Below are 18,942 nucleotides of genomic sequence, written 5' to 3' on the forward strand. Positions count from 1 at the left end.
TTTTCACCCTTGTCTTTTTATTTGTCAAAAAGTTCTGAACCGATTTGCACCAAACTTGATGCAGGGATGGGGAACGGGCCAATGAAGAATCTGTTACATTTTGGGGCAGATCCAGATCATTTACTATGAACTTCAATTTTTTTCTCTGAAGGCTGGTGTATGTTATCTTACACTGGCCTTGATGGACGTCTGCTCTAACTCTTTATCATGAAAATTAAACTGGAACTCAGATTGTGATGTTTTTCAATAACCTACATATTCGGAAAAAAAAAAAAAAAATCTAACCTTTGTAATCATGTGTCATCATACCTCAACATACATCACAACATGATTGAGCTAACTGTGACTACATCTGCACCTCTGCAGGTTTGGGCTTTAAGTCTTGTTGCCATGACAACAGCTTCAAATAATTTTTAAGCCAGTTTTGAACAAACGTAAAAAATCCAGACTTGTGCGAAATCATCAGCAATCAAATCAAGCCCACTCCCCTTTCCTCTTTCAAATAACAGGGCCCAGATCATATTTAACTACAACAGACAAAACGGAAGGAGAGGAGACAGATGTAAAAAACCGTTTACAGACAATTGAAATATGTACAGCACTCATTACAATCCTTCTGCTGTCCACTCACCTAAAAATGGATCAGCTGAACCGACCTAAGTGTCATTAATCCGCCTGCCTTAGTTAAGCGTATTGCAGACAGTGGCATGAGCTCATCCGTTCTCATCTTATCTAACCCTCACACTACTCAGGCGCGCCTCTGAGCACTGTTTTCCTGAACGCCTTTACAATTCATACTTGGCAGATTTCACTGAAATAATAAATCAAGCACAAACGAGGGCAGTAACAAAGGTTTTACAGGCTGTAAACACACATTCAGCATTGTCTTGGCTGTAAAACATTTAGAGACAGACCGCAGAGGAAATGAGCTCTAAATGTTGCTGCAGTGATGTTGTAACGAGCCTTTGGTGGAGTTCAACACATCTGTCATTTGTCACAGCCACCACCCATAAAGGTCAAGGGAATTTTTCAGGGTACGCAGCACACACTTTTTTAAGCCTCCGCAACTGATTGAACTTGTGGGTGTCTGCTAAACTGAATGATGGCCCTGAAAACCAAAATGGGTATAGACCATTAACTCCAAATGTACAGAAAGAAAAAAAAAAAGGTTTTGAAGAATGGCACTCATGCTGGATACCGTGGAGCTGAGCTAGAGGGCTGTGTCCATCTAGTGTTCGGACGTGGTAATTGAAATAGCATTAAAATGAAAAAAAAAAAAGAATTACATTACAGTATGTATGCTTCAGAAACAGCGTGGTTTCCGGAGCTGAAAGTACAAGTGGATGTGTATAAATGTGTGAGGTATCACACACACACACACACACATCTCAGTTTGGCTTTATTTGCCCATTGTTATCATACAGCTGTGCAGGAATGTGCTGATGCTGTGTAATGCTAGAGCTCTTTTGTCAAGTCACAAAATAGCAGGAAAAAAATAATCTATCTTCACCTAAAAAAAAGAGGTCTGGTTTTAACCATTTTACCATTTTATTTGGCATAATTTAAAATCATCTCACTGTTAGTTCATTTATACAAATATGCTTTTGTTATATATAAAACAATTACAAACAGATTTCTACAAATCAAGTTCCCAGTGTAAAAGCGTAGTACCACGCACACGGTAGCATACAGCTCCGGGACACAGACATACAGAGCCCACAGGTGTATGTTCCACTTCAACAGCATTATCTGAGTGAAATCAGGACATGGCAAAAAAAACAAGCTCACCACAGCTGACAGTTTGACAAATTGTGCACTTACATTCAACCCTCCACACACAGATCTGGGAAATTTTCACACATCTTTAGGCAGATCTCAAACCGCATCACTGTTGTTACACAAAACCTCTTGCTCGTGTTGCACTTCGGTTCTTCTAGACTTTACACAGGCCACAATCTAGGTTGACTTATAATACACCCTGCTCGAGTGAGTAAATGAAAATAACTATAGTAAAAGGGCTGCTGTTATTACTGGCAACTGTAAGCACACATGAGCAACCTTACTTTATAATAAAAAAAATAAAATAAAAAAAAATTTATAAAATGTATAAAAATCCTCAGATGTGACAAGGCACGTTTCACCAACGCAGCTCTTGCTAACCATATGTGCAAGTTGTGCTTGTGCCTTGCCCTCACTGCACCATGCAGTGCAGGGATGTAAACCACAATCTGTTAAGAGCTGTGGGCCGCGAGCGCTCCGTTTCACAAATGCACAAAGACTTGCCGCGCAAGATGTCAGTTTAGCACCTGTGTCTTACAAAGAGTGCTGCAAAAGGAGTGTGTTTACTGGAGGGAACTAAGGCAGAAAGTTTGTGAAGAATCACAAAAATTAAACCCAGAGTTGGTTGGACCTGTATTTAAAAGGTCTCGTGGCACTTGCAGCACTGTAATGGCCACCTTTGGGTTTGACAAAAGAGCACTGCTATGGTCTTTGGTTTAGATAAGGCACCTGACCAAATAAAGGCTCCTTCCATATTATAGATAAACTGCTGTTACATGGTTAACAAGGCAGCTATGGCACTGCTTCTTCCAAGATGAAATGATATTCACCTAACCGAGAAAATATAGGAAAAGAAGTATATAGCCTAGCATAAGCCAGTTTAAACATATTCTGGTATTATATGCAATACTGAATCAATTATGCAGTGGTAATAGTCTGCTAACCTTAAATGCAAGGCAATAATGTAATTGAAATGGGAAATGTTATGGAGTTCTGGATCATCAAAACTGAGTATTAATTACAAAACAAATCTTACTGATCAAATAAACATAGGCTATTACAAAAAAATATATTCAACTTTGGCCATTACCACACTCATAGGTTAAAACAATTGAGGAAAAAAATCATTTACAGAGTAAATTCAACATAATTAGACAAAATAAAGTCTCTTTGACACCACCCTGTCAAAAAGTAATTCTTAGGCATGTTTTTAATGGCACTCGGTGTGAGCATCAAGAGTTAAGATGACAACAGAGAACTGTACTACAACCCGACTTTCTGATGATGTCAGCCCAAGAAATCCAACACCAGCATGGGTTAATTTGGCAGAAGCCTTATGACACCTGCTACTCTATTACTGAAGAGGGCAAATGGTCGGCTGCTTTTAATGGATTTAGTTTATCTTCAAAGTCCTACTAGGTCTTCCGTGCACGGCAGTAAGAGAGCAGCGCGAGAGGCTGGAGAGGCATCCTGCCAGACAGCTCTAACATGCCAGACTGAGCATGAGGGGAACTGCAGCTCGAGAATTTAACCTCTAATCTGTGCATATTGGTTAAGGGGTACTGGCATTCGTCCGGGAGTCATCACACCTTGTCTGAAATCAAGCTGCTTGAAATTAAAACTTATTCACCCTCTACTTGTCTGTTTATTACATCTAAATAGGCAAGTCAAAGCATTTTGATGGTGACGTTGCTTGAGACTCATGAGATGCAACCTAGGTGAGAGTATGAGGTAGTCATTATTTCTCCACCTGAACAAAGGCAGATCTCTTCTCTCCAGTCAAACAGGGTAGCTTGGTTGGTTGGTTTGGATGTTATTATGGCTTGTGACAACCATGATCAGCATTTTAAAAGGCAAAGCAGAGAAGCTATAAATCTAGAACAGATTTAAAATTGGGAAAAGTGTAAATATAAAAAGTTAAAACGTAAGAAAAATAGAGGAGATACTGTCTGTTGCCCCCATTTTGGCATAGTCACTTTGGTGATGATGGCAACGGAGAGAAATCCTCCAAGAGATGAATAAGGAAGAGAGGAATAACAGAAGAGCTGAAAACAAAGTCTGAACTGCTGGAGGTGGTATGCAGGCAGCCAGGTGACGACCTTCGTTCCTCAGCCTTCCTTTGCATCTGTGGGTCTCCATCATCTCTCTACACAGTCCAAATCTGGGAACCATTTATTACAACAGCACACACTTCTTGGGGTTCTTTTTCGTGACTGGATACAACACTGCCCTTACAGCATCAGCAAACACCTCCCTTACACCTTCCTGCTGCAGAGCAGAACACTCCATGTATTTAACGGCCCCAATCTGCTTGGCCAGGGCGTTGCCCTGCTGTTGGGTGGTGGGAGCAAGGCCCTGCTCCTTCAGCTTCTTCACCGTTTCTGCATCGCCCCTCAGGTCCTTCTTGGTGCCCACGAGCAGGATGGGCACGTTGGGGCAGTGGTGAGAAACCTCGGGGTGCCACTTGTGCCGGACATTGGCATGAGAGGATGGGCTTCCGATGGAAAAGCAGATGATGAAAACGTTGGTCTGGGGATAAGAGAGAGTACGCAGGCGGTCATACTCCTCTTGGCCTGCTGTGTCCCACAAGTTAAGGCTGACAGTACGGCCATCCACACTCATTTGAGCGCTGTAGTTGTCAAACACTGTGGGAATATACTCTTCGGGGAAGGCATTGGTGGTATAAGAGATGAGAAGACAGGTTTTACCCACTGCCCCGTCACCCACCACCACACACTTTATGGTCTGCATCCTGCCAACGACCACTGGGGCTGCAGCACCTGACAACAGAAAACAAGGCACCTGAGTAACTCCAAGTTATAGCACTCCATGCTCTGAGAGACTAATCTAAGCGTTTCATTCTCCGTGATAAAAGGAGTGATTATTACACTTGAAGAGACACAGGTAAAATTACCCTCCGATGACTCTCCGACAGCAGTTTGTACAGTAATCCAGCTTTTCACCCAGTTAGCAGACGAGCTAACCGCCGCCGACGTTAGCTTATCAATGTAAGTAACGGTACATAGGTTAACGTTAGACACAAATTTAGTCGTCCACTAATTCACAACGACTGGAAAGTGAATCAAACTAGTCCCCTAACAAAGCACAACTAGCGAAACGCAAGCGAGACGACAATATTCCGGCTTGTATTATTTAGCACTTTTCACTTATGATACTAGGCGTTCCCCTACTAACTAGCATCAAGCTAAGGAACTAGCGCATTAGGTGGCTAACAAACTAGCTAGTTAGCAAACAAGTTCAAAGTTTTTTTGAAAGCCACTTCTCAAAAAGGCCTGTTCCTGACCCGATAACATCCTCAAGTTACTTTAAAAATTATATTGTGTTATAATGTATGTCTCAGGAGTAGTAATTTGCTTTAAGTGTGAAATTTGAAGGATTTTGTGACTTACCGCCACTTGGCTTTCGATCTCTTTTTGCCTGGTATAGTCAATCACAGCCGCATCCGGGGAGCTGTCCATTACGTAAAAATCGACGTACGGAAACAGTGCAAAGTGGTAGTTGTAGTTTCATTTCGACACTGTCGTTTGCCTGACACTAGATGGCGTTGTTATGCTGTTCTGCTTTGCCGTGATTTTCCTAACTTGTTTATGACGAACGAGAAAGGTAAAGTTTGAGTATAAGTACAGTTTCAAGAATCTCAGCTTGTAGCTTGCTTAAACTGCAAGTGTGGTGAGAGAACAGTGTCAATTTAACATTTCTCTGCTAGTTTAAATAGCCATTTTTACCCAGTAGTGGAGAGATTTTCTTTAAATAAAAGTAGTGATACCTTTAAAATGTTTTCAAAAGACCCTGCATAGTAAAGGTATATGAAATACGGATCAAAACATAATTAGAAAGAAAAGTAACAGTATGGTAAATGTATAGTAAAAGAAAAAAAAATCCCATTTCTGCTTGTTTTGGATTTACTCATGCATAAAAATGGACAGATCATTTTTATTGTTGTGGTTGGTTGAAATGCAGGTTATGTTTAGTTTTTCCACTGTTGGGAAGGTGTAAAAATGCTTTATTTTTGTTGATCAAATATTTTCTTTGTAAAATCTGAATCTGCAAATTGGTGTCAAATAAATGTGAGGTAAAAGGTACAACATACAATACTGAAATCCATACCTTTAAAAAAGTATCAGAAAATGTTAATACTCAACTAAAGAAGCCTACATGTAGAACACTGTAAATTGTACTTAAGTAAATGTACCACCACTTTTTCTGCATATGCAGAAAATGTCTTTAGTTACCCACAGATATTTATTTAGTTTTTGCCTCTGATCAAGGTTATATTAAATTGTTATTAATGGAATTTGGGCATGAATGCAACTGACAGCATTTCCTTTATTTCTTTACTTCCTGCAAAGGTATCAGGTGTTTCCATATGTGACCTCTCTGACAATAATTATCACTTAAAAATACCTACATTATGTCTTGTAACAAATATTGAGAGGGGTCTCCCTGCAGCTTACTGACTTCTAATCTAACTCTTTAAATCTAATCAATGTCACTGCAAATGAGGGAGGCGTGTCTTGGATTTTACCAGCCTGTTAACTTTCCAAGAGTAGTCTGAATGCATGGACGTCTACAGACTTTCTACTTTGGCCTTACTCTTTCTATTGAACTTGCTACATTCCTGCCATTAAATGCCACACTTGGGCAGTCACTCTGTCTTTTGGACCTCATCCTTTCTGTGGTCAGCACTGGTCTTAAAGTCCATATATCATTTATTGACCTTCAGACGTGGCATTATTCTCACCAAGCCAGTGCTTTCAGATCAATGCAGAATACACGACGGCAGAAAAAAAAAAAAAAAGGGATCACTTTAGACTACTCTGTCCTGCACCCCTGGAGACCCGTTGATGATGTCACCTCTATACACTGAGCCAGGTTAAGAGGCCAGCTCTGACCGACAACTGGACACTCAAGAACACAAAGAGGCACCAGTTTATTGCCTTTCCCAAGGGGTTCTGGCGTCACTGCTGCCTATAAAGAGAGAATTCCCACTGGGACCCTACACCCACAGTCACCCTCCACCCCAACCCTTGCACCCCACTATTTTGCCAGGAGATTCCCCGGGATGTCTGCAGCATTTCCATGGCAACAGCCATCAACAGGACTGGGGGTGACTGTGTCAAGAGATGCAGCAAGCAGGACTTCAGATGAAGAGGGAGGGAGAAAAATGAGGATGGCAAGAAGACAGTGACAGCGAGACAGAAGTGGAGCAGTTGATGAAGCAGAGTGGGGGACCTTGAAAGTCAAGGTGCTTTCCTGAATACTAAGCTCAGAACAGGTTTGAGAATGCCAGTAACATAGACTGAGCCTTTTTAATTCAACTGATGGGTGTCTTTTTATCAACAGGACACCACCTCTATTCAGATCACCATCTTTATTCATCTTCTCTTATTTACAAATCCACACAATGCAGTGAATAACAACCAATGCTATTCAATAAAGTTATAGAATATTTTGATATAAAACAGAAATTACAGTAATCATCTCCACACGGCCTCTTCTTCAGTTTGTAAAGTGCATCAGAACGATGAGGCCACTCAACAAGAAGATGAACAGTTCAATAGTGTACCGAGTTAAGTTCACACAGTATGACTGTGGCGATCACAGAGGGGTCACAGTTTTCAAAACATTTGGACAATTTCCTAAAATAAAATAACTTTTTTATGCCATAGTGATTGAAACAGTTTCCCAGATAACAGTTCTTACAAAGCCACACAGTGCTCCCTTGGTTGAATCCATTTTACTAACCTGAAATATATGTTTAACTGTTTTACATATGAACATGGGTGTTTTCGTTGTGTCCTATTGCCTGCAAAGGACACAAGCTGATGTAAAAAGAGGTAGGATTCAAAGAGTCTATTCTACTTTTCTAGTGGTGGGTGAAACACAAGATAAAGTATCCCAGATGCTCCCAGTGAAGCTCTGTGTCACGTGTAGAACCTAAGGACTCAGACCTACAGCACATACAATTTCATAGAAGTTAAACTCAGACGAACTATAGTTGAAGGAGAGCTGATTCAGAGCTGATGAGCCACACTGTTCATGAATACCCACCTGTATATATTAGACTGAAATACAGAAAAGGCATGAAAAGATTTAACAAACGGCTTCCATCACCTCCACAGTGGCTGAGCTGTAGCTCGAGGCATTTTGGGACCTGGTATCCGTGATGCTGAAGGGATTTTAGAGCCTGCAGGAGAGGCGCTTGTGCTTGTGGTCTTGGCAGTTTTATTTCGGGCTGCAGATATGACAGCTGTACGTATTGTCTTGGCTGTGGCAGAGGATGGGCTGTGGGCAGTGCGAGGCTGGGAAGAAACCTGAGTCTCAGAGTTCGGGGCGAGTCGTTTTGACACCCGGAGAGGAGTCCCTCTGACGAAGGCTGGCTGGGTGTTGCCCGAGACCTTCTCTGGTACGGATCTGTCTGAGGTCCTGTGGGTCAGAGTGGGCTTTCCTGGAGTCTGTGGCTCACTTACAGTCCTTTCCCGGGTGCTGTGACTTCGTTTCACCTCTGCCTGAATGGTGGCAGGCCGAGTGATGGGAGATGAGCGCACTGACATGCTGCGAGGAGTAGACAGTCGGCTAGGAGTGGGTGGGTTTGTAGGGGCTGGGGAACCATTTGAAGGCTCAGTTTTGGAGCGGACCCTGGGAATGCCTGTGCTGTTGGAAGGTCCTGCCCGTGACACAAGTCCCCTTTTGGATCCTATTCCACTACGCACGGGGATCTTCATGGTTTGAATCTCCTCCTTTGATGAAGGAGACCCTGGAGTTGTCCCCTCCCGAGGATCAACCTCCCTCTCTTTCCTCCACTTGGAGCAGAGGCTCGGTGCAGGTCGTGGGAGTGGGGAGGTTGGGGGTGATAAGGCGTCATAGGATCGTAGGCCTTTCACCAAAGTGTGGCACTCCAGCGTTTCACCCACACGGGAGTATGACCTTGCAATCTCCTTCTCGGGACTTGGCAAGTCAGAGTACTCCTCTGGCTCTGATTGGCTGAACTCTGGTAGACTGGAGGGCATCCAGGTGTCATCCACAGGTGTGGACGCCACTTCTGTTTCTGTCTGCTTTGTTAGACCTGCATTGGGCAAAGGCATCACAGCACGTGTGACTCTCATCTGTGGCTGTGACTTGACTTTATCTGGAGGATTTACAGATGATTCTGATTGACTCTCAGATCTCTGGTAACTCAACAGCCCAGCCCCTGGGTCACGATGAGAAAGTACTCCATTCGTATGAACAGACTGAGGTACAGGCTTGTTGACAGAAGAGCCATTAGATTTACTCTGAAGATGGCGATTATTGTCTGTTACTGGCAGGCCAAACTTATGTCTATGAGTAGAGGCCTGGCTTTTAACACATAGGGCAGGTGTATCAGTATTTATAGCAGCAGAGTTACTACAGGCACTGGGTGAAGATTCAGTGTTCATCGGAGCCGCAGCTTCTTTTTTAAGTCCTGTTTCCTTGGGTTGGCTTTGCAGCAGATAGGAAATGCTCTCAGGCCCTTGTTGTTTGACTGTGAAGCCATGTCCATGCTGACAGTGACTGAATGTGGCAACGTGCGAGTCCTGAAGTGCTTCCTCGCTCAGCCTAGTTGTTTGGCTGGGCTGAATCCTGCTCCCTCTACCCAGACCAGGTGCTTGGTCAGTGGGGGAACATGTGCCATCAGTCTCTGGAGAGCTACAAAGTACAGTGGTGTTCTCATGGTCAGAAGAGTCGTTTGAGTGATAACTGGTCGACGTCGGGCTGCTGCCCAGCACAGGGAAGCCCTTTAGCGTGGATGAGTTATGGATATGGTGCGAGTGTCTGCGGGAGTCAGAGCTTCTCAGGCTACGACGACTCCAAGTGTAGCTCAGGTTCTTCTCTAGGAGTTTCTCCAGCTCATCTTGGTTCTCCTGACTGTGAGGCTCTTTGGCAAGGTTCAGGCCCAGGTCCAGCCCCGTACAAACGGCCAGAGAGCGACGCTTCTCCCCTATCTCACGCTGGCGCTCCAGACGTTTCTGCTCCTTCAGCTCCCGCTCTGCATTCTCCTGTAGAAAAAGGATCATTTGTTAAATCATGTCTATCTCTTCATGACAAAATATATCTTTTTGATCAAAGAGACCTTTCCATTGATTTCTTTCTCGAGACCTTACCTGGATAGCTCTTTGGAAGCGGTGGCAAAACAATTGGAAGACCCTGCACGCCTCCTCAAGTTTGAAAGTGCTGTCATCCTCACAGAAAAACTCTACCAGAGCCTGACTCGACATCCTCATGCCCTCCACCTCATCCTCTGCTTCCTTCAGACGCTCCTCAGCTACCTGGACACGGACGGAAAGACATATTTTACCATTTCCCCTTTTAAAACATTTTTTTACATCCTGTATACTTGGACCTATTCATCACCCTCCATAAGAAAATGCTAAATTTTGAATCGGATGTTCTCTGGGGTCTCTGAGTACATGTAAAACAGTATGTTGTTTACCTCCAGGAATCGCTGTGTGTGCTGCTGAATCTCCGCCTCATTCTGGACATTTGCCTTGAGGGCAACCACTCTGCTTTTCAACTTGGATAAATCCTCCAGCACAGACTCCTCACACAACCTGCATGGAATGAGAAAACATATAATACACAGTCATGTCACAAACTGTGCAGAAATAGTGGTGTAATATGTCCTCAGAAAGGTCTCGCAACCAAAAACTAGAAATCCAGTCAAATCCAATTAAATTTTTTCAATGGACTTGGACTTGAGCTGTCTGTTTATATGCACCAAGAAAGAATGCAGTAAAATGCAAAATATGCGTCACTTTAGAAAGCAGAATAAGGATGATCATCCCTTAGCACCATGCAGATAACTAGAGCATAGGCGAAAGAATCATCAGAATGAGTGCAAAACTCTCCAGCAGAGCTCAAATATTGGCTTAGAGTATCAATATTGTCATGACCCACTTTCACTGAGGCAGAAAGCTGCTGCGAACAGCTGGGTGCCTCGCTCTCGTACCAGAATGCAATAGATTTACATTACGACTGTTTTTTAGCAGCAGTTTGTTTTTGACGTTATTTAGCAGGGCCAGTATATTCACTCAGATTCAGTCACTGTAGATCTGATGGGATTTGAGTTTTGGGAAGAGACTGACCTGGAGGCGGAGCCAACATGGCCTAGTTGGCTGGGAAATGACAGTAAACTCTGGTCCTTTTTTACAGCTTCCTGTGGAGACAAACACAACTGATTATCCAGCTATTGTTTCAAAAGAAGCAACACGTCATTTATTAATGTTGACTAAATCATATGCTCTGTGGAGCAGTCTGGATTTAGAGTCTGGCGCAGCTACTGTTGTTTGGACACTTTGTGGTAAGATGTTTGTTTCTTGTTAAAAAGTTTGTTAAAATGAAATTTTCCACAAAAGCCTTCAATATTAACACCTTTTGATGTACGTTTTTTTGAAAACACTTTTATACACAATACAAATGCTCTTCATAAACAGCAGCAGTATTAGTAACATACCTTTAAAAAGGAATTGTCTGTCTTGTAATTAGCTTTTTTCCCCTTACATCATCCTAAACTTTATATTTTAGAGGAAAATGTCTTGTTTAAAATCTTCATTTTACTCAGCCTGTATTGCATCTGAATTTCAGTCTTACCATAGCTACAAAATGCAGCAGATTCATGCCCGGTTTGTTGGCTTTGGTGTCAGCCAGTTTGAGAAGCGATGAAATTCGAAAACCAGCAGCATTCCCCGCATATCCACCCTGAGAAGCCACGTACAAGGTTAGAATAACATACACACACACACACAACATGTGACAACTTTAAACAAACAATGATACAAAACCCAGGTGCACAGTCTGAGTGACGCTCATGAACACACACCCAGACCCCAAGTGACTGGTGTATTGTACACAGATTTAAAAAAAAAAAAAAAAAAAAGGGACTGGCTCTGCTTTGTCAGGATGAAGAAAAGAACATAAAACAAATACAATAAAGAGGCACTCACAGCATTCATATAGTTCCCAGCTTTCAGCACCAAACGAAGGATGGAGTGTAATTCAGGGCAGCTCAGCAGTTCTACAAGGGTAAAGGACAGATTCAATATGTTGCCTCAAGGTTGAGGTATAATGAATATGAATGTGTACGCAACTGACATCAAGGTTTTAAAATGAGTCAGCAACTTTACTTTGAAGAGCTGACACTTGAGCTGACTGATGAAATAAAATCTTACACAAAAAAAAAGTAACCTTCTCCTTATATCACTGATTTATCCTGGATTCCAACCATGTTATAGCGCTTGCATTCTGGATCCAAACGTCACCACACTAAATGGCATTTGAAAGAACTAGATCTTTATAGTGGTGGTGTACACAACTCCCTGCTGTTACTTTACCTCTGGCCGCCTCCCTCAGACATCTGGCCGCCACACACAGAGAGGTCACCGCAGGGTCAAACTCTTGTTGCAGGATCATGGCATCCAGACGAAGCCGAAAACTAATGGAAGAGGAGAGACAAGGACGGGTGGATGAATGGACAGGGGTGACTGATGACAGAGACAAAAAAGACACTCACAATCAATCATCAGTTAAACAAGCACATGTCATCGCAAAGTGAAGGACGTGAGGAGGACCAGTAAAAATAAACAGAAAAAAAGAGGAGTTTTTAAGCTAAAAAAAAAAACAAAGAGTCAGATGGAAAGTACCAGTACTGGGAATATTTTTGGTAATTTTATCCAATCAAGGGCTAAGGTGGGGTGTACCTGGGGACTTCCACCAACAGCAGCATGAAAAGATCAGGCTCTCCAAGCCAGCTCCGCTCCCCACTGAACCTCCTCAGACGGGACTCCTGAGAGAGAACAGATGCTGAGTAAAATCTGGACAGCAGCTTCAATTTAAAAAAAAAAAAACTGGAACACTGAAACCAACATGCGGTTAACAGTCGATTCCAATATCTTTCAGCGTACTCTTTTGCTGGAAACAGACCGCATCATACGACAAAGTGTAATGGCAAACTTTTGATCATCCTAACCAGAGCCAGATGAGTGAAAGAGGAGGGAGGGAAAGGGAGGGGGTTGTCACTGTTGCATTTGTATGCCAAAAAAAAAAAAGGGCACTATACCTCCTCATTGTCAGGCAGCAATTTGCAGAGCTCTGTGAGCTTCTCCGCTCCGTAGCGGTCCCAAGCACCCTGCCTGATATCCTCAACTATCTCTTTAGCTGGCCTGCAGAAAGACAACAACAGACACATTTTTAGTATGACATCATGAACATGAGATGGGATTTTCGGCCTGAGGAAGGGCATGACACCCTCAGAGAAAACTCATGTTATGAGCAGTATCAGCCCTTTGTTTTGCCTTGTTCACACAATATATTCAGGCTAATCCTATTCTTATCAGTCAAAGTGTCGTGGAAGGAGGGTTGGTTGACGCCACATTGGCGACGCAAAGTGGCATATCCACTAGGCAAACAAAAGGCAGACATGCAAAGAAGACGTCTGAAAGGCCTTGGGATGTCAAGGTGAAAGAAACAGAAACTAAGCTGACTGACTGTCTGACCTCTGACTTACTTCCTCCTCATGACACATCTGTCCTCTATTCCAGCAGTTTTCCATTATCCTCTCCCCCCCCCCCATCTTACAGCCCATCGCACATGCTCATACTCCATTATGTGCACGCTACTGTGTGTATAGCCTTTACAAATTCCCCTCATTCACAGCTCAACGTTCACAGCCACATCTAAGTCTTTGACAACAACAGTTCAGGGTCTACCTATGAACACATCCACAGTAGACTGGAAATAGATCATTTTCATAAGTGGTTGAGCACTCTTTGTCGTCTGTCCCAGCTAGTTCTATTGAAAACACAATGCTGAGGGAAATAGCCTACAAATAGAACTGTCACATAATAAAAAGATATTGAAATGGCTACTCAGACAATCATAACAATATAAAACCATATTTTGTTTAAACTACACCCACATTTGAACAGGATCTCTGTCGCAGTACAGAACAGAGGGCAAGTAAGCTCCCAATAAGAAAATGTTTGTGTACAGAAGACGCTCTCTTCACATAATGGCTTTCCTTACAAGTCTAGACAAATCTAGTTTAGAAAAAACAGTGCCCTTCAGTTGAAAGGCGCACACGTGCAGGCATGACAATATAGCAACTCAGCACTTTTTCCTTCCCTAATTGGTCTAATTTTTTTCTACCACTATAACGATTATATAACAGCGTCCTCGTTACAAGATGTGCTGCTTTGTTTGAGCAAGGCAAACATGCTAAAGAGGTTTTAGGTGGATGGATGACTATGACAGGCCACCAGTGGGGTCTCTCTGTCCAGTGGAGGGGGGGGGGCACGACACTTCAACATTAAGACACTTTTTAAGGGCGTGTCAAGCAGGTGTCAACTCTGACTCCTAAGACTATACCCGGCCACTTACCCACCACCAACCCCCCCCCCCCCAAGTCCAGCTGCTCAGGGTGCCCCCCCCCTGCACCTGTCCCCTGCAATATACTCCAGACTCCCTCTCTCCTGATGAGACTTCACATCCATCCATGTTTGATATATGGCCACACATTCACACAGTTTAATCTCAAGTGAAGTACTCTTCCCCCGGGCACAGTTGAACACACTTTAGTTTCCTGCATTTAGAACTACTTTCAGTTTTGACTGAGGGTGACCTCCAGCAAATGCAGACAAAAAGGCTGTAAGTTGAAACTGGTCAAGTGTCCATGTCCAGTGTCTCATCAACAGACCAAAACCCACATATTTACAGGACAGTGATACAGGAAAACAAGTAGTAAATCATATTTGAGAAGCTGGAACTTGTGAATTTTGGCAATTTTGTTTAGAAAGTTACTATTCAATTATCAAAAAGTAGTTGCCAAATAATTTTCTGTTGATCCACTAATTGATTAGTTGACTAGTCTCTCAGCAATAGTAAGAAATAAGAAGGCTTACATCTTGAACTGGCGGAGAAATATTCCAATGTTCATACTGCGTTTGGAGTCCAATAGGGAGATCTGTGAAGAGGCAAAGGATACTAATAAGGCGAAGAAACTTGCAAGAAATCTCAGTATCCTTATACATTACTAAAAAATATCAGTGCCATCCCCATGATCTGACCTCTTCTGAGCTGTCCTGGGGGGATCTGCTGTACAGCAGAGCAGACCGGCGTCTGAGGGTGCTGGTTCTGTCCTGAGGCTTACTGTCCTTCTGACCGAACAGCTCATCCAGAGAATGGAGGTCAATGGGGAACTCGTCCTCGCCCGGGGCCGCCCCAGTCCACACACTCTTCCTCCCCTCCACCTTCTCTTTGGGGATACGCTCCCAGTTCAGCTTCCTCAGCCGGCTTCGACGGGCACTGTCTGCCCGGCTAAAGGGCGAGGAGGAGGAAGAGGAGCATACAGGAGGAAGTGGGGGAGGAGGAGGTGGAGGCGGAGGTGGTGGAGGTGCTAGGGGAGGCGGTGGAGGAGTGACCAGCACCGGACGTGAATCCATGACCGTCACTTCCACAGCTTCAGGGGCAGCGGTGGGGTGGACAGGCTGTGTTCCATGAAAGGCACGAGTTTCCTTGATGGCCACCGTCAGGTTGATGAGCATAGAGGCAGCCTGGGTGCTAGAGAGGGGTGGGGGTGGGGGCGGTGGAGTGATAGTGGCTGAGCAGTCTCTGCTCCAGTCAGTCGATGTCTTTTCCACGTTCCAGCTCTAGTTCAAAGGTCCATCAGTAATTCCAGTCTAGGAAACAAGACAACAAAAATAAAAATCTTATCTCAGACAATGCTGAGCGCAGAGAGAGGCAGGAAATCACTGCTCTCCCGGAGCCCTGCCGCAGTTAGCAACTCAGGCAGTCTGAAGTGAGGTCGATGACCTCACCTGAGCCCACACCTGGCCTGACTTCTCCTTTCATTAGCATGATTCCACGGCACTGACTGATCTAACAAGTAGTTGGAGCTAAAAATGTAACCTCTGTGTCAACTTTCAGTGGAAGTTCAAGGTGTTTTTGGGAAAGTACTAGCTAGGCAAGATCCCCCGCCCCCCCCCCCCCTCTCTCTGGAGGCTGTTTGAACAGCTTGTCCCATCCTGTTCAGTTTCACCTCACTGCATGCACACACACCTCCACCATGCGCCCTCTCCCTTCTAATTAGATTATATGGAGGCTCCACTCGGGCAACGTGAAGATGCACGGTTAACCACGAATCTGCGAAGCAAAGGGTCTGCCTCAGAAATCACTACTTTATGATATTCTCTCCGCGTTATGGGAGATCAACATCTGACAGCCAGTTGCGCACACTTGCTCCAGCAAGTTTTAAGCAGGATTAGTAATGCAATTAGGAGTGACTCAGAGGTTTCAGGTGTCTGGTTCAGGGGAAAGTCTTTAATCATGACATGGCTTTGCATTCTAACCAAAAACACATCCTCTCGTCCTCTCCAGTTCTCGGCATGAATCACAACTTTTGGGAAACCATCGAGGGATGCGCTTCATCGCCAAGCTGTTCCAGCGAGCGCCGCAGGAGAGCGCTGCAAAAGCCCCCGCGGAGCTGAGCTCAGCCTCCATCATCTTTACTTTTCAAGAGGTCGTGGGAGAGGATTAAAAAATGACGGGGAAAGTGAGTAATAGAACAAATCCAAAACGCAAAATTAACATCAGCTATGATTTTTTTTTTTTTTTTTTTTTTTTTTTTTTTTTTAAGAAATTGAAGAAACTTTATAGCAATTCTGATGTTGACATTTATTTGACATGGCAAAAGCGGCGCTGCTCACCCGGTATTTTATTCGCTTGGCGTTAAAAAAATACGCCTCAGTTATATTTATGATCAAAACCGTCTCATTCAGGAACAACTCAGTCAAGTCGCTTCACTTACCTGCTGCCGATGACTGCTCTTCTCCTGTGAGGTGACTCCACCAACACCAACAAGAGCCGCCGCTTTGATTCCAGGGGAAACTAACAGAAATTCTTCCCAGTCACTTTTTTTTCGTGTGTTCGCTGTATCTCTTGTTTTCCTGGGATCTTGTGCCGCTCCGCTCGCAGCAGTCCTCTTGTCTTTCCCAACTTGCAGGGAAACTTCCACACAGTTCAGCAGGAACGCGCAGGCGCGCCCCCGCTCGCTGATATGCCTTTATTGTGTCCTCCCAGTTTTCCCATGGGCGGATTTAGGGTTTTCAGGTGGGAGTGCGCTCGGTCTTAATTCCACTTTCGTCCACTTTTTCTTTTTCTTTAATCTCTTAGAGGACTCTATTCCCTTAATATCCCGTAGAGTGTTTTTACAATAACGTTTGTCAAGTCCAGATGAGATTGTACAGGATAGCTTGCCGTCAGGAGTTGTATTGACAACTTGATAAGTCTCTATTTCAGGCTAATCATCATAGCGGGCAGGACTCTGATCTGTAATTGGTGCAGAAGGCCTTGATCAGGCTAAGAAGAGGATGCTATTGTGAACCTGAGAGAGAGAGCAGATGGTTATCATACATGGGAAATGATGTCCATATCTCCTCCCTCAACCAAGAATGGGGCACAGGTGAAAGCCAAGAGGCTAGAAGTCCCTCTAGGGTGCTGAAATGGCCCAGGTGCTGGGATGTAGACCCACAACACTGACCTTTCATCCAAGGTGCTGGAGCGCCCCTGGCCCATGTCACCTGGTGCTCCCAAGTCCGGCTCAGGTAGCCGCTTTCACAGGCCACGTTGACAGGCAGTCGTCATCACTTCTGGGGCTGCAGTAATTAGGGGGTTACAACCCAAAAGATCTGGCTATTGTTGTGCCTGTGCAGCGGGGCATGTTATAGTGTGCTCGTGCCAGAATAAACCTCTCTCAGGAAACTTCACTTTCTATTCAGTCACTCACTTCTCTGAGTACAGTGCACTTCTGAGAATACAAGGAAATGCCACTGTTGAGAGATGGCAGCTTTATAGTCCATAAAGGGCCCGAACAACCCTGCACAATCCCACATATTATGCCAGCATTCATGCAACACCGACACTGCGACAGTGATTAATGGATAGTAAGGACTTAACTTGGCGTCCCTCACTTATTTCACCACGACAGTTAAATTGCAAGGAGACAAAACAGTCTGTGATGTGTTTACAGGCCCACTCCCAGTCGGTCCCCCCTTTTGCATAACAGTGGGCTTCAGAGCCTGTGCTTCACTCAGCCTATTCTTCAGTGAATGAATGTGCATGAGAGTGTTCATGTGTAAGATTTGTGTGTCGGTCTGTGTGAGTGTGAGAGGGGATCCATGCATTCAAGTTACATTGTGCTGCTCAGACATATGTTGGAGAGAAATAGATGTTTTTTCTTGATCGAGCGTTCAGGAAAACGTCTCAAAATTGATGCATTAGGAGTGTGACGTCCCCCTGATGCCTCACAGAACCTTCAAATGGAGAAAAAAGAACACATGAGACCCCTTAATGCCAACAACCCTTTAGAGGCTCAGGGTGCTCAGTTTGTTAGGGTGGTTGCAGCCATGCCGCTAACAGTGTTGTTAGCCCTTCGCCATCTCCTCTTCTTAATCTTGCTTTGAAGTCCCAGAAGGGTTATGTAAAGGTGAAGGCTATTAGCTCCCTCCTCCCCTAACTTCCACACACATAATCATTGGTGCTCTCTCACACACACAAACATGGAATTTGTTTTACACAGTACTTTTGCTATGGTGATCAAATTCTACACAGTGACCTCTGCTGCAATTGGGTTTTCACACTGCAGAAAGGAATCCGGATATAAAGAAATCAATACAATAGATTTTTTGCCCAGATGCCCCATTTATATAGCGTGGAAAAGTGGCTGTAAAACTATTCCGTGTGAAACTATTGATATAACCACATGGGAGCTTAGTGTTATTCTGCCTCTGGTGAGCCTGGTCTGCCTCCTGGGCCTTGGCCATTTCCATGGTGGAAATAGGTCAGTGTGACTGCAACTCTGCGGGGGTATTAAACACATGTATAGACATGCACCCACACCTGGATCTGATCCCAGACTGGGACAGTAGGTCTGGGGAGGTATTCCTAATCAAACCCAGCTTCCTCAGATGGCTCTCGATTTTCCAGCTGCACTCAGATCACGTGCAGTTATCCAGAACGGTCTGACAAGGATCTCTGGCTTTGGTCAGACCGCCGGCCTGATAAGGAGAGACAGCAGGAGACAGACAACACAGACACACTCTCAGCGTCTTGCCCTGCCTTTCCAAAAATTCT

General features: G+C 44.2%; 2 protein-coding genes across 2 annotated transcripts; both read right to left on the reverse strand.

Annotated features, from left to right (window-relative positions):
* Nucleotides 1-1,382: 1,382 nt before the first annotated feature.
* Nucleotides 1,383-5,342, reverse strand: rhogd (ras homolog gene family, member Gd). Its single transcript, XM_071457416.1, has 2 exons — nt 5,190-5,342; nt 1,383-4,559 (listed from the first exon to the last, which is right to left on the reverse strand). Exon 2 carries the CDS (start codon nt 4,528-4,530, stop codon nt 3,955-3,957), a length of 576 nt encoding a protein of 191 aa, XP_071313517.1. The 5' UTR covers nt 4,531-4,559; nt 5,190-5,342; the 3' UTR covers nt 1,383-3,954.
* A 1,814-nt stretch (nt 5,343-7,156) lies between these two features.
* On the reverse strand, nt 7,157-16,878 carry fhdc2 (FH2 domain containing 2). The gene is made up of 12 exons (XM_071457415.1): nt 16,619-16,878; nt 14,880-15,491; nt 14,715-14,776; nt 12,875-12,977; nt 12,516-12,601; nt 12,150-12,250; nt 11,763-11,833; nt 11,410-11,517; nt 10,905-10,975; nt 10,253-10,370; nt 9,924-10,088; nt 7,157-9,818 (listed from the first exon to the last, which is right to left on the reverse strand). Exons 2-12 carry the CDS (start codon nt 15,354-15,356, stop codon nt 7,911-7,913), a joined length of 3,270 nt encoding a protein of 1,089 aa, XP_071313516.1. The 5' UTR covers nt 15,357-15,491; nt 16,619-16,878; the 3' UTR covers nt 7,157-7,910.
* Nucleotides 16,879-18,942: the final 2,064 nt, after the last annotated feature.

Source organism: Trachinotus anak, unplaced genomic scaffold (assembly GCF_046630095.1).
Source record: "Trachinotus anak isolate AG129_WGS33_773 ecotype Australia unplaced genomic scaffold, CSIRO_AGI_Tana_v1 ptg000021l, whole genome shotgun sequence".
NCBI lineage: Eukaryota > Metazoa > Chordata > Actinopteri > Carangiformes > Carangidae > Trachinotus > Trachinotus anak.

What these genes read in the sequence shown, in the direction of transcription:
- rhogd (XM_071457416.1), bottom strand. Translation starts at nt 4,530, where the DNA reads ATGCAGACCATAAAGTGTGTGGTGGTGGGTGACGGGGCAGTGGGTAAA.
- fhdc2 (XM_071457415.1), bottom strand. Translation starts at nt 15,356, where the DNA reads ATGCTCATCAACCTGACGGTGGCCATCAAGGAAACTCGTGCCTTTCAT. An exon ending in TGCTGCCTGACAATGAGGAG is followed by an intron (nt 12,602 to 12,874) that starts GTATAGTGCCCT and finishes GTTCTCTCTCAG; the next exon opens with GAGTCCCGTCTGAGGAGGTT. An exon ending in GCTTCCAAAGAGCTATCCAG is followed by an intron (nt 9,819 to 9,923) that starts GTAAGGTCTCGA and finishes CTTTTTCTACAG; the next exon opens with GAGAATGCAGAGCGGGAGCT.